Source organism: Epithele typhae (genome assembly GCF_022376455.1).
Source record: "Epithele typhae strain CBS 203.58 chromosome Unknown BXZ73scaffold_11, whole genome shotgun sequence".
NCBI classification, from domain to species: domain Eukaryota; kingdom Fungi; phylum Basidiomycota; class Agaricomycetes; order Polyporales; family Epitheliaceae; genus Epithele; species Epithele typhae.
The window spans coordinates 277,466-291,687 of record NW_025954202.1 but is presented as its reverse complement, the minus strand read 5'-3'; the positions used below and the strand labels follow the sequence as shown (position 1 = coordinate 291,687).

At 63.6% G+C, this 14,222-nt stretch overlaps 5 protein-coding genes across 5 annotated transcripts; 1 reads left to right on the top strand and 4 right to left on the bottom strand.

The window, feature by feature from the left end:
- Positions 1-628: 628 nt before the first annotated feature.
- On the bottom strand, positions 629-2,848 carry BXZ73DRAFT_99296 (uncharacterized protein; the record flags this gene model as incomplete). Its single annotated transcript, XM_048027961.1, has 6 exons — positions 629-1,089; positions 1,149-2,014; positions 2,067-2,082; positions 2,133-2,369; positions 2,427-2,691; positions 2,750-2,848. 6 exons carry the CDS (start codon positions 2,846-2,848, stop codon positions 629-631), a joined length of 1,944 nt encoding a protein of 647 aa, XP_047879999.1.
- A 1,411-nt stretch (positions 2,849-4,259) lies between these two features.
- On the bottom strand, positions 4,260-5,682 carry BXZ73DRAFT_99295 (uncharacterized protein; the record flags this gene model as incomplete). Its single annotated transcript, XM_048027960.1, has 4 exons — positions 4,260-4,282; positions 4,335-4,340; positions 4,403-4,834; positions 4,890-5,682. 4 exons carry the CDS (start codon positions 5,680-5,682, stop codon positions 4,260-4,262), a joined length of 1,254 nt encoding a protein of 417 aa, XP_047879998.1.
- Positions 5,683-6,168: 486 nt separating this feature from the next.
- BXZ73DRAFT_43590 (P-loop containing nucleoside triphosphate hydrolase protein) lies at positions 6,169-8,994 on the bottom strand (the record flags this gene model as incomplete). The annotated part of the gene is made up of 9 exons (XM_048019174.1): positions 6,169-6,424; positions 6,480-6,840; positions 6,893-7,015; positions 7,065-7,140; positions 7,194-8,305; positions 8,363-8,484; positions 8,549-8,607; positions 8,713-8,826; positions 8,881-8,994. 9 exons carry the CDS (start codon positions 8,992-8,994, stop codon positions 6,169-6,171), a joined length of 2,337 nt encoding a protein of 778 aa, XP_047879997.1.
- Positions 8,995-9,222: 228 nt separating this feature from the next.
- BXZ73DRAFT_43597 (proteasome endopeptidase complex beta subunit) lies at positions 9,223-10,389 on the top strand (the record flags this gene model as incomplete). The annotated part of the gene is made up of 6 exons (XM_048019176.1): positions 9,223-9,255; positions 9,304-9,395; positions 9,445-9,521; positions 9,577-9,853; positions 10,010-10,211; positions 10,276-10,389. The coding sequence occupies 6 exons, from the start codon at positions 9,223-9,225 to the stop codon at positions 10,387-10,389; spliced, it is 795 nt and encodes a 264-aa protein (XP_047879996.1).
- Positions 10,390-10,767: 378 nt separating this feature from the next.
- Positions 10,768-13,691, bottom strand: BXZ73DRAFT_88899 (uncharacterized protein; the record flags this gene model as incomplete). Its single annotated transcript, XM_048025110.1, has 3 exons — positions 10,768-11,501; positions 11,571-12,678; positions 12,723-13,691. 3 exons carry the CDS (start codon positions 13,689-13,691, stop codon positions 10,768-10,770), a joined length of 2,811 nt encoding a protein of 936 aa, XP_047879995.1.
- Positions 13,692-14,222: the final 531 nt, after the last annotated feature.

Genomic DNA, 14,222 nt, shown 5'->3' with positions numbered 1-14,222 from the left:
CAGGCGCCTCTTTCCCTGCGGTGCTCACGTAAGCGCGACGCCCCATCCCTCGAACACACCGCCCGGGCTGGCTCGAGCCCAGAACTCGACCAGCCGTGGCCAGAGGCCCTCGTCTCGCCTGTTACTGACCCGACTTTCGCATGTTGCGACAAGGTGACCTTCATGTGGTTCGCTCGCTTGTTTTCAGTGCGTTGTTCTTCAGCGCTTCCTTCTGCGTTGTTTCCAAGTTGTGTCACTCTAACCACCCAGTCGCGCGTTACCATCTATCATACACTCTCTAGTACACAGGTAAAGATCGGACGGCGCGACATCTGCTAGTGGCTTCATACATACACCACCAACCGCATATCATATGTGGCGCCAAGGAGGGGAACGAGGAGGAGGGGAAATGCTCGACCATCAACAGCCCGCCGACGTGTCCACCACGCTGGCTCAAAAAGGGCTGCCTGTGCTCGCAGGCCAGCGTGAGAAGGTGAAAGGGGGAGGAGGAGAACGCGGCTAGCCCAGCTGGCGCCAGAAGGTCAAGGCAAAGGGGGAACAAACTTGAAAGCCTCAAAATCTCTCCAAACGACTCTTTCCCATCGAATGTAAGTATCAGTCCATCAGCGCACTGTACGAGCGACCGCCGCTATGACACATCCGGCGTCCCTGCTGTCGAGCCGGCCGCGGACATGTCGTCTCCGCTGCCTCTCCGCACCGCTCCCGCCCCCAACGGCGGGCGCTGTCGCGACGACGGCGGCGAGCGTGGAGGCCCAGGCGTCACAAGAGGCGCCTCCGATGTCAGAGCGGACGCTGCAGAGAGCACCGACACACTCGACGGCGACGCCGTGAGCGCGATGGACGAGTTCCACGACGTCGGCGGCGGGTGCTGCTCCATCATCGGCGACTCCACGTACGGCGGCGACCTCGGTGGCGAACGCGGCGGTTCCGCAGGGTTCGCGGGAAGACCAGGGTATCGTGGCGAGCCCTCCGCGGGGTACGGCGGCGGGAGCTCCTCCACCACCCCTCCGTCCCGGTGCTGGATGATGATGTCCGGCCCAAAGCCTCCCACCTCTGGGATCGTGCCCGCAGCCATCCGCGTGGACGAGCCTGCTCGTCTTGGTACGGAGCGCTGCGGGAACGGACGCGTCACCCCCGCGCTTTGCGACCGCTGCACGCGAGGGCCCCCGCAGAGTTCGACGGCCCGGCGGCCTGGAAGCCCCCGCTGGAGCTCCCGCCGAGGACGATCCGCCCGCGCGCGGCCTGCGCCTCGGCGTGTGCTTCGAGTGCCTTGCGGTACCGCTGCGAGGGGGAGAGCGTGGCGGCGGGGGAGGTCGAGTTGGGCGTGAGTATCGGTGGGGTGAGCGTCATCGGCGTCATAGTCATCGGGGTGCTCGAGTGCGTTGCGGCGGCCTCGGGATGGGAGATGGGCGACCTTTCCATCGACATCAACCGCGAGACGGCCGAAGGGGGCACCCGTTGTGACGACGGCGAGGGCGTGATTGAGGAATTCGACGCGTTGGCAACATAGCGGGTTGAGGTGAGATACGGGACGGGGCCGTCCGAACCATGGTTGCCGAGGTCGGCAGTGGACATGTCGAGCGACGAGGGACTGTCCGTCCGGTGCACAGGTGACTCCTGTTGCGCGTCCACGACCCAGGACGCCGTGCGCTGGCGGTGTGCGGTGGTGCGCACGACGGAGGTGTCGACGTTGAGGCTCGGGCGTCCTGGCGCGCGCTCCTCCATCCTGCTGTCCCACGGGCGCGCGACGAGTCCTCGTTCGGCCTGGTTCTTCCGCCACCACCACCAGAACGCAATACCAGCAAGGATCAGAGGCACGATTAGTCCGAAGACGATGCCGAGAGCGATCGTGGTTGACTTGGCCTTCGCGGCCGCCACCGCGGCCGCAGCACGGTCAGAAGCTTCCTGCTGGATCTCGGCCGTGGTCTTGGACGTCGACGGGAGCCCGCCGCAGAATGTATCGGAAGGGCCGCCGGACTTGACAATAATGGATGATATGCCCCATGTCCCAGTGCTAGATGTCAGGAGGTCAGAAACAAGCAGCATATGGATAGAAGGCTACTGACGCATCGACGACCGCGGCTGTAAGCGGATATTAGGTTGTGTGAAGCCGCGGAGGAAGAGTGACGTACCTAGAATCTGAGTGCCGGGGTCCGCACGATCAATGAACGTGAAGACGTCGTCCGCGGGTCCCATTGTGACGTTAGTGATCACTGGGGAGTCAATGGCTGCGAGCGAGACATTGTACGGCTTCTGGCCTCCGGTGATAGTCAACCCCCAAGGATCGCAGGTGGTGAGGGAGGTGACGTTCGAGTGTACGACCGCCGGATTTGATGGTGCGGCGGGGATGCAGGACGTGTCCGAGCCCGCTGTGGAGGTGAATAAGGAAAGGGAGAGGGAAGAGGAGAGAAACGATTGGGGCGCACCAACGACGTTGTAGAACTGAGCAGGGAAACCACCAATTTTGCCTAGACCATCGACTACGGTGAGGAGCAACTTGGAACCGCGGGGATGCTGGTTCTGCCATGAAAGCTGGGAGGGATCGTCGCCAATGAGAGAGACTATGGTGGTGCTTTCCGGGGCGAATGCCATCATATAATATGGGGGCTGGCCGATGTCGGTCGTCGACGCATTGAGAGGGATAAGATTGATTGCATGGCTCTCGCACTCGGCGAAGGAGGTTTGGATGAACTGCGAGCGGAAAATGATCAACGAATGCCGTGTGCGGAGAGGCGGGGGGTGGACGTACGTTCTGGCCAAAGCCCCAGTTGAAGGCGTGTTGGGCGAGGGCGGGGCGGAGGGAGGCGAGGAGAAGGGTGGCAAAGGATATTCGTCGAAGGGAATCCATTGGAGAGGAGTAGGGGGAGCAGAGAGAGAACAAGATAACCCCAGGAGACCGGTAGAAGGAAAGAGGAGAGGGCGCGCAGCGGAGGGTGGAGAGAAAACGCCCAGCGTCAGAACATGAAGGCGGACGAGAACCCAGAGGAGCTCGCGCAGGCGGAGGCGGGAGGAGGACAAGAGGCGAGAGACGCGGCCAGGGGCAGTCGGCTGCAGCCCACGCGCGGGATTGATTCCAGCCACGATCATCTCCTCCTCCCCATTGGGTCCCCCGCCCACACGGGCCCGATCGCTGCCACCGTCGCCCACCGTCCCGCCTGACGACCGCCGTTTGGGCCCGGACGACGTCCACGACCGACAACTGGCTTCTTGCTCTGCTCGACCCTTCTGCGTCCGCACTCGTCCTCCGAGCGACGAGCAAACACCTTCGCAGAAGCTCGACGCCGCGCGCAGGCCTCCGCGCCCAGATTGGCAGCCTGGGATCCGGGCGCGTCTCCATCAACCGCAGGGGATGATGAGATGGCGGGCCCGAGAGATGGGACAGGCGGGCGCACACGCAGGACAGAGATCCGACATGGCAACCACCCGCGCCGACCGCATGCCCAAATGAACTCTGCTTCGCTCACGACACCCTTCTTCCCAAGGCACCTCACCCAAAGTCTCGTCCGTGCTTTCCACTCCGTCCACGCACGGTGATTGTTCAATCCAACATGGACGACACCGCCTCCGGGTGGCGAGCCGCAGCCACATCTACATCACTAAGTACCAGCAGGTACCAGCCCGGAGTTGTGTCCCCAGGGACAGAGGCCGTATCACAACAAATCGTTTCTAGAACGATCCCCCATCGGCACACGCACATCTCGCTCTCGGGGCCGCCCACCATCATCTCCCGTTTCTCACCGTCTACGTCCTCAGCCGGTCCCACGACTTCTCCTGATTCTCCCGCGTTCCTTCCGGGCGTCCCGCTCGCTGTATCTAAGAGACCTGTATGTTCTCCCAATGCATGAAATTCTCGAAATAATAAGCACACGCTGTCATACCCACAGTATTCGTAACATCACGAGCAGTCGTCCAAATATAATCACCCAGAAATATCCCTTCGTTGCCTCGCACACAAGCCGCCAAAAGCCGCCGCGCTCACCCGCGATCCCGCCCTCCACGGGCCTTTGTGTCCGTCAACACCTTATGTGTTTGCCACAGCCCAGTGAACGATTTGCGCTGCCGCTCAGCGCTCAAGCCTCAGCGCGAATGGCAGCGGCAATACCACAACGACACTAAAATGGCTTCATCACGTTCTGCCAACATCCGACGTACGGCTGTGTTCCCAAACGCGACAACTCTGACGGACGGAAGCTGCGCAGGGCGCAGGGCATAGCAATGTAGGGGAGACTAATAGCAATGATCCGCGACCGGACTCGAGTTCATTGAGTGCCTGGTCCGCCAGCTGCGCAGTGCGTTAGAGTAGGTTAGAGTGCGTTCTGCTGCGCTTCACCCACCGACACCTACACCCGTAACATAGATTGAGTGTCCCTAAAACAAAGCTCCAACGCAGGATCTCGCTTACAGCGAAGCTTCACCTCCACATGGTCTCCAAACGCCTCGAAGGCGTCCCTCAACGTCTTGGCCCTCTCCTGCATGACCGCCACGTTCCCCGTCAGGATCCACGAGCTGTACCACTCCATCCATATCTGGCCGTCGAGCCACACTGTCAGCCTCTTGAACGCAGGAAACCGCCGCCTGTCGAGCAGGACCTTCGCCAGACGGTCCACGAGAGAATACGTCACCCCAACGATCACCCCGTTCCGCTCGACAACGAGAAGCATGAGGTTCTCCAGCGTGAACCGCAACGGAGGATCGCTCTCGAGGAGCTCGCAGAGCGACTGGAGGAGTGTCCCCTCCATCGTCTGCTCCCTGTTGTGCGGCTGGTGGCGGAGGCCAAGATACCGGAGACCCGAACACAATCTTAGCAGGCCGAAAAGCCGAGTGGTGCTCGTCGCTGCGTACCGTTCAGTGCCATCGTCTTCAGATATCGAATGAACTGGCCCACTCACCTGGCTCTCCATCCGTAACTGCCTCACCGTTCACCGCCACCAGATGGCGCAACGTCCTCGTGCCCGCCCGAATGAGCGCATACCACTGGTGCGCGTGCTCGCCCCCGCTGATCTGCAGCTGCTCGAGCGCCGCCGCCTCCAGACTCTGCCTCCCCTCCAGCGCGCAGAACGTCTGGGTGATCATGCACTGCTGCATCGTCACCCTCCTCAGCGCTAGCTCCCGTCCTCCAGCGCGCTCCCCAGCCCCCAGCCCCAGCCCCACCCGCAGACCCGGAGGCCCCACGTCCACCGCCGTCGAGCGGCACACCAGCTCCTCCAGCCCCAGCGGCAGCCTCACGATCGCGCACCAGTCCGCGAGCGACCGCACGCGCATCGAGTCGAGCGTGAGCGTCCGCAGGCCCGTCAGCCGCCCCAGCACCCGCGCGCGCTCCGCCGCGAACCGCGACCGGTGCGAGCCCATGAGGCGCTGGTAGAGCCGCAACGTGCGCACGCACGGCGCGAGCGCGGGCGTCGCGTCCACCGCCGCCGCGAACGCGTCCAGGAAGACGTGCCGCGTCTGCGGCGACGGCTGGTGCGCGCCGGCGTAGACGTGCGTCCCGAACAGGTCCCGGTCCATCTCGTCCCAGTCGCAGTACACCGCCACGTCCCTCCAGAGGTGCGTGCGGGCGCGGGGAAGGAGCGCGGGGCTCGCACGCGCGCAGGCGGCCAGCGTGCGATGGTCGTCGGCGGCGTGGTCGAGGATTTCGTTGAGGACCTCGATGGGGAGTAGGGTCCGCGTGGCTGTGAAGGCCATTTCTAGTTGACGGAAGCGTTCACTGTTTGTCACTCCGGATATTCGCCAGAGAAGACGCACCGAGCGGGTGAGAGTTGAAGTTCGAGGCTACAAGATGAGCCTGAGCGCTTCGGGCGCAAGCCTGCTGGAAACAGGTCAAGGTGGTTAGAAGTGACGGTATACAGACCGGAGTACCCACCGAGAGGATGTCTCGTGCAATCGGGGCTCGGAGGATGAGGAGACGCGAAGTTTATATGTCCGCGACTAGGGGTATGACCCACGTGCCCGAGACACGACGCTCGGAGCTACGAGTGGGTCCCCTTAGGGCCATGGAGAAACGGAGTTGTCTCGGGTTTCGAGGTGGCTCGGCATGTACGCCTCCACAGGCGGGCTTTGTCGGAGGAAAAGTGGGAACGATATACAAATTGCCGCAAAACGTGGAGGACGATACGTAGCGAAAAGAGAAAGTAGATATGCAGTCTACGTATGGAGCAAGGGAGACAGAGACTACTTAAGCTTCGACTTCTTCGTCGCCGGCTGACCGCTGAGCGCAGGACTATTTCTTGGGTTGGACGCGCCGCCGTCAGAGGTCTTCTTCTTCTTCGCCGGCTGGTCGCTAGCCGCAGGACTATTCCTTCCGCTGGACGCGCCGCCGTCAACAGCCTTGAATGAACGCTTCCTCAGCACCCGCAAGAGCGCCTGCTTCGTCTCCCCTTCGGGGAATGTCGACGGATCGAAGTAAGCCTTGGCGTACTCAAGAAGCCTGCAAGAAACAGTCAGACCTTGTTCATGTCAACGATGATCAGAAGTGCACTAACCACTCTATCCTAGCTTCTGAAACCGTCCGGATGTATGGCTTCGACGTCAGCACGAACTCATTGAAGATCACCCATTCGGGCGACGCGTCCAGCCCGCATGAAGGATGGAGTGACACGACTTGGTTGTCCTTCACGGTAAGATAGTTGCCCTTGTCCCCTTCTTTGTGTGCAACCTGCATGAAGAACCCGCAGACGAGCGCCTTGCGGATATCCACGAAGAGCTTCTTCTCGTCTTGCGTCGTCACAAGCTCGATCTCGTAGCGCTCCATAGTCCGGAGCAACTGTGACCGAACATTATCCGCTTGCTGTAGCGCACGGGCAGAAAGATAGTTGTTCCAACACCACTTGCTGTCATGTTTGTCTGTAGAAGCACAATGAGCGACTAGTGATGACCATCGTGGCGAGTGACATACTGTTCATGTAGGAGTTGTACACGTTCATAAGCGTTAGATGATCGCCGTCCGGTATGGTGAGCATCCCTTTCGCGGCGTCAGCTTCCTTGCGCTGATTCGGAGGCCTTAGCCAGACGTTGGGCACTAGAAAAGGAGTAAGCGTCAAGAAGCCTTCCGTGGTACGCATACATACCGGATAACATCGCGACAATGGTCAACATTTCATTACTGCAGTTGAACTCCGGACTGACGATAAGCATCTTGGCCATCTAATAAAGGTGTTCAGAGGACAACCCGTTGCAGCAAGAAAATACCGACGTACCTGGGGATCCAGTGGGAAGTCGGCCATGATCCCGCCTAGGTGAGTCAGGTTCCCGTCGTCGTCCAGAGCGGCCAAGAAGTTGAGGAGTTCCAATGCGCGCATCAAAGTCTCGGGTGCAGGTGCGTCCACGTAATCGAAATGAACCAGATCATTGACACCCAGCTTCGCAAGCTCCAGAACGGTGTTTGCGAGGTTGCTCCGCAAGATCTCAGGGTGTGTTTGCTCCTCCAGTTCGGTCATGAAATCTTTCTCGGTGTATAGTCGGAAGCATTTGCCCGGACGGGTACGCCCTGCACGACCTGCACGTTGTTGGGCGGAAGCCTTCGAGATAGGGGAGACAAGCAGCGACTCGACACGGATCCGTGGGTTGTACACCTTTTGCTTAGAGAAACCGGGGTCGACGACATAGACTATACCGTCGATTGTGAGGGATGTTTCGGCAATGTTGGTGGAGATCACAATCTTGCGGCCCGGCGGGCCGTTCGCAACGCGGGGCGTTGGTGGAGGGTCGAATATGCGCTGCTGCTGCTGCGGAGGAAGAGACGAGTAGAGGGGGATACAGATAAGGGGTCCAACGCTGTCCGGGTCCTGGTTGGTGAGTTCGTCCGCTTCCAACTTGATCTTCCTGCAGGCGTCCTCGATTTCCTCTTCACCGGTCAAGAACAAGAGGATATCTCCCGGCTCCTCCGCGCGGTGGATCATGAGCACAGTCCGGATTGCCGCTTCGACGTAGTCGGGCTCGGGATCCTGAGTGTAGAACACCTCAACGGGGTGGGTTCGACCTGGGACCTTGAACAGCGGCGCGGGCTTGTCGGGGCCCGAGATGCTGAAATAACGCTGGAACTTTTGGGCGTCGAGGGTTGCAGACATGACTACTATTTTGAGATCCGAGCGACGTTTTGCGAGGTCCTTGAGGAGACCCATGAGAATATCGGTGGCCAGAGTACGCTCGTGGGCCTCGTCGAGAATGATCGTGGAATACCGGGTGAGGTCGGGGTCGTTCATCGCCTCTCGAAGAAGCATACCGTCGGTCATATACTTCAGGAAAGTGGTGCCCGGTTCGGTCATGTCCTCGAAGCGGATCGAGTAGCCGACTTCCTTCCCCAATTGCACTGTGCCATCTCCGGTGAATAGTGCGTCTCGCAGCACTAGACAGCCAACGCACGTACCGTCCATCTCATCTGCTACACGCTTTGCCACGGACATCGCAGCCACTCGTCTTGGTTGTGTACACGCCACTAACTGGCCCTTGGAGTGGGGTAGGTCCGAGTAGCAGACAAATTGAGGTATCCTAAAGAGACAAGTACCGTCAGGGGGAAACCGAGGAGACTCTTGCGAAGAGTTGTGTCTCTCACTGAGTTGTCTTGCCCGAGCCAGTCTCTCCCACCATAACAATGATCTGGTTGTTGGTGAACTTTTGCCGGAGAATTAGCTACGTCCAAATCGGCCGGGGGCGCGGTATGTCTGAAGCAGACTCTGACCTCCCCTCATTTGGGAAAGAGCAGACGATTGGACGTACCATTTTGAGGAACTCGTCCATCTGACCGAACACGGGTAGCTTCTTGCGAGCCTCCAGGATCTTCTTGTACTGGGTCGAGTGTGGGCGTTTTGTGAAAGGATTATGCTCGTGGTGCTGAGAGTGCTTATCGTGAGCGAGTGTCTGTTTCCACAGAGCAGTAGCACACACCAGAGCCTTGGTGACTTGCGCCGCTGTCACTTTTCGCGGGAAGAGGCCAAAGAGAGGGTCATTCGCGCCCAAGTTTGCCTTGAGGGGCGGCGCCTTCGTGTATGGGTTGGCCATAGATAGCTCTAGAGGGCAGGAGTATATGCAGAGGAAGGAGAGAGAGAGATGGAGAGCCACAGTCCGAGTCCGAGCAAGGTGCGGACCAAGTTCCAACTGCAGCTCGAAAATGGCACGCGGCCCGCGGGGGAAAGAGGTCACGTGGACAGCCCACTCGACGCGCGTCGGGCATGCACATCCAGACGACGCGTCCACCTCTCTTCCTCTCCTTCTCCGCACACCACCACCATGGACCACTTTCCGACGAACTGGGGCCGCCCGGTAGGAATATTAACTCTATGACCGCTGTTTCTGGCTCATTCCCTGTAGCGCAACGATGCATCTGACCCATACGGCACATATCCCATCCACCAACGCCCACCAGTAAAGGACACCTTCGCGGAGGGGGTCCAACGAACACAGTGAGCAGCCTCTCGACGCACTGAAGTGTTTGGGCCGACGTTTTCTCAGACAACCCATTGTGACCGGTACATCCGTGCTTGCTATCCAGTACAAGGATGGGATTATGATGGCGGCCGACAACCTCGGTACGTACCCTACTACATCCTCACGTACCTACAGCCGCTGACCCACCGTGTGCAGCTTCCTACGGCTCTCTCGCCCGCTTCAAGGACATCAAACGTCTCCACCAAGTCGGAACGTCCACCGTCATCGGGGCATCCGGAGACATGTCCGACTTCCAAGCCATCCAGGCCTTCCTCGACGAGATCGTCACGGACGAGTTCACCCATTCGGACGGACACGACCTGGGTCCTGTGGAGGTCCACGAGTACCTCTCCCGGGTCATGTACGCTCGCCGGTCAAAGATGAACCCCCTCTGGAACTCCCTCCTCGTGGGCGGCTTCCGCGACGGCAAGCGGTGAGTGCGCCACTCAGCTCTTGCACACCCCTTCCTCGAACGCCCTCGCTGTTCCATTGCCATCCCCATTCCGTGTGTTTTCCCATACACGCTGCACTCCCATCTCTGGACCCTCGCCCGACTTTATCGGAAACCACTCATCCACACAATCTCCAGGTTCCTCGGCTACGTCGACCTCCTCGGTACGACCTACTCAGCCCCCTCCATCGCGACCGGATACGGCGCGTACATCGCCGTCCCCCTCCTCCGCGCCGCCGTCGACGGCAAACAAGACCAGCTCACCGAGGACAAGGCCAAGGAGCTCCTCCACGAGTGCATGCGCGTCCTCTTCTATCGCGACGCGCGCAGCATGGACAAGGTGTGCCCCGTCTCCCTCTTTCTCCAGCCCACGCGAGATCCTCACCGTCCGTCTCCCACCACAGTACCAACTGGCGACCGTGACCGCCGCCGGGGTGCACATCTCGGACCAGATCCAGCTCGAGACCGCGTGGGGCTTTGCGGAGGGCATCCGCGGCTACGGCGCGCAGACGCAGTAGGCGGTGTGTTGTGCGAGTCGGACGGACGCGGTGTAGCATGTATGTGTACAGTAACGGAAACCAATGCGATGCTTCTCGTCTGGACCCGCTCTCTGAAAACTCCAGGTTCCCTGCGCGGAGGGCGGAATGTTGATCCAGTCGAAACCACCTCAAGCTCAACGCATAGCAGTCGACATCAGATTTAAGCAACGTCTGAACGTCACGACAATAACAGAGTGGTATGCTACAGGGTTGTGAGAGACGCGATAGCGCATTGGTGCGGAACGGAAAAGCATATGTAGATCGAGCAGAAAAGGAGCGGCGCAGAGCACAGTCCGAGCGTCCTGCGCCCGCACGTCCAGCCCACAGGGAGACCGCGACAGACCCGGTGACCGAGCCCTACGCCCCCACCGCCGCGCTCGCCCGCGTCCCCGCCGCGTCCCCCAACGCCAAGCCGAACGACGCCGACGACGATGCCACCAGCGGCGGGGGCGGGGGCGCCCCGACGCCCCTCAGGTGCGCCGGCACGCACCCGAACTCCTCCCTCTCCCGCTCCCTCTCCCGCTCCCACTCGCGCACGCGCCGCTCCGCCTCCGGGGGCGCGGGCGCGGGTGCGAACGCGTCGCGGAACGCGCGCTCCGCGCGCTGCAGGCCCGTCACGAGCCGGAGCACGTCCGCGCGGACGACCGCCGCGCAGAACCACGGGAGCATCCCCGGGCGCGTTGGGTGCCCGAGCGTGCCCTCCGGGACCCGCGGTGGGTCGCGGCGGGGCGGGGGCCGTGGGGTGGGGTGTGGGAGGTACGGCAGCGGCTGCTGTTGCGTTGTTGGTGGTGGAGGTGGAGGTGCGAGCTGCTGCTGCTGCTGCTGCTGCGATTGTGGTGGGGGGTTCTGGTGTGGCGGATGCTGCTGCTGCTGCTGTTGCTGAGGGCGAGCTGAGGGTGCGGTCGCCGTACGGAGTGCGGGCATCGCAAGGGGAGGTGCAGCTGGCGAGGGTTGTTGCGGCACGAGCGGCGATCCAGTCGGGGGCACCGAGGTGAACAGCGTCCCCGCCGCAGACGTGCCGTGGAGGCTGACCGCCTGGTTCGCGTTCGGCACCCCATGTCGCGCCGGGGGAGCGGCCTTGGGCTGCGACGCTGCAGCGCAGAGACATGTCAGCCCAGCCCAGCGTGAACAAAGGCTCGCACCACGCAAACGCAACTCACCTTTCCGCGGCCACAGCCCGTCGAGCGTCGCCGGCATCCGCACCCTGCGGTTCGCGAGCACGTCCTCGGTGATGATCCCGGTGAAGAACCTGCCCATGCCCGCCCCGCTCCACGCCATCTCCGCCAGGACGTGCGACATGCGCGTGAGCGCGACCATCCCCGGCCGCGGGTCGTACGCGCCGCTCAGCTCGTGCTGCACCCCGCGCGCGTCCGGGAACGTCCCCGGCACCGGCCGGTACACCCACCCGCCCGCCGCCGCCTTCCCCTTCCCCCGCGCCCCCGGGGCCTGCGCCGGGACGCCCCCGCACGGCTGCGCGAGGTTGCCGAGCAGGTAGTCGAACACCACCGTCCCCTCGCTGCCCCCGTCCGCCTGCTCCCGCTCGGGCACGACCCACGGCGTGTGCCACCGGTGCCAGCAGTCCCACGGGCTCCGCACCGGGAACCGCGTCCGCGTCGCCTCGTACAGCGCGAGCATCGACTCCCGGCTCTCCCGCGTCGCCTGCGCCGACCCGCCCGGGCGCGCGCCCGGCCCCGCCATCGCGGTCTGCATCACGTGCGCGAACGCCTTCGCGTCCGCGGACCGCAGGCTGAGCGGCGCGCGCCGCTTCGGCAGCGCGAGGATGCGCTGCGCGGGCGGGGGGCCCGTCGACGGCGGCGGGGGCGGGGGCGGGGCCGCGGAGGGTGTCTCTTTGCCCTTGCGTGACGGCTGGGCGACGATCGGGTACGGGAGGCGCGTCACGAACGGCGCGTTCTTGTCCATCGGCGCGGGCGGCGGGACCGTGGCCTGCTGCGAGGACGTGGAGGAAGATGCGGCGCCCGCGTCCGTCGCGCGCGCGGCAGCCTCTGCTCGTGCCGCCGCGCTGCCAAACGGTGCGCTCTTCTCGCGCTCGCCGGGGCCCGTCTGCGGTTGCGGTTGCGGTTGTGTCTGTACATGGGAGGCGTCCGCCGCTGGGGCCGGGACGCGCGTGTCGGCGCGCATGCGGGCAAGGACGACGCGCATGCACCGCTCCTCCTCCCTGCTCTCCGCCGCCTGCTTCCCGAACCACTCCTGAAGCGGGCGGGTGATGAGCACGTTGTTGTACGCCTCGGCGAGGAACGTCCAGCCGTGCTCCGCGGGGGGAAGTGCGCGGTGAGCTCGAGCAGGAAGAGGACCTCGAGCATCGACCACGGGTTCCGGGCGAGGAACGCCTCGGGCGCAGGCGGCGCGGGCGGCGGCGTGTTGTAGTTCTTCACCGCGTGCGTGTGCGCGTGTCCGAGTGACGAGCCGGCGGTGGGCGAGATGCCCGTCGGGGTGAGCATCGGGGGCCCGTTGTGCACGCGCGGGGGCGCCGTGGGCGGGGCGGCGGGTGCTGGGGGTGGAGGTGGGACGAACGGCGGGAGGGACGGCACCGGGATCGGTGGGGGCGGGAATGGCTGCGGGGTGGTGAAGTGGATGGGTGGGCGTATGTCCGAGACGGGGCCTGAGTCGGGCTCGAGCTCGGTGGGCCCTGTCCCGGACTCAGAGGGCGCGCTGAAGATGTCCGAGGCACCGTCTGAGGTGCTGTCCGCGTCGCTGTCCTCCTGCTCCGTCGTGGTTTTGCCATTCTTGAGTGAACTCGGCGGTGTGCTAGCGAAGGCCTCCGGGAAGTCCAGCGCGCCCGGCATCCTCTCGTCCTGTCCCTGGCCCGAGATGGCTTTCTGGTCGACGACGGCACGGACGCGGAGCTCGAGCCTCGCCGTCTCGCGCTTCAACGCCTCGATTTCCCCGGGGCCGACCCGCGCCTGCCAGCGCTCCATCCTGCCCAGCATGCGCTCCATCCGGCGCACGCTCTGCAGCACCTCCGCCCGCCACTGCGACGGGTCCTCCGCAAACGCGTCCCGGACGCGCTGCAGGAGCCCCGCGCCCTCCGCCTCTCCCTCCGCAAGCCCGCCGCCGCCGCCCGCGGTGAGGTCGAGCGCACCGACGATCTTCGCGAGCTCCGACATGGACGCCATCAGCTCCCGCGGCGGGCCCATCGACAGCTCGCCGTCGCCGTCCTCTCCCTCTCCCTCGTCGTCGTACTCGTCCCGTTCGGGCTCACGTTCGTTTTTCTGACCCACCCCCACCCCCGCCGCCGCCGTCGCCGCTCGGCCCCTCTCCATCTCCTTCGCCCTCGCCCTCGCTCTCTGTCGCTTCTTCTTCTCCCTCTTCTTCCCCGCCGCCGACGACTGCGCCGGCACCCTCCCCGTCCCCGTCCCGCCCTCCGCCGCCGGCGCCTCCTCCTCCTCCCGATCCGAGTCCGCCGCCTCCTCCTCCCTCTCCCCGCCCTCTCGCTCTCCCGCTCCCGCCTCCCCGTCCTCCCTGCCCGGCCGCGCCCATGCCCATCCTCCACCATGTGTCTGCACCTGCGCCTGCGCCTGCGCGTGCGTGTGCGTGTGCGTATGTGTGTGCGGCCGGAACCCGTACGGCCTCGCCCCGCGCGCATGCTGCCACCGCGTCCGCGCCCTCACCGCGCCCCCGCGCTCCTCGACGTCGAACCCCCGCGGCTCGTACGGCATGTCCCGGTCCAGCGCCGCGTGCGTGTGAGACGTGGTGGCGGGGACGTGGGTGGCGGCGGATGCGGGGCTGTGCCACCGGCCTGCGCTGGAGGACGGGGACGAGAACGAGAATGGGGACGAGGACGGGGATGGGGA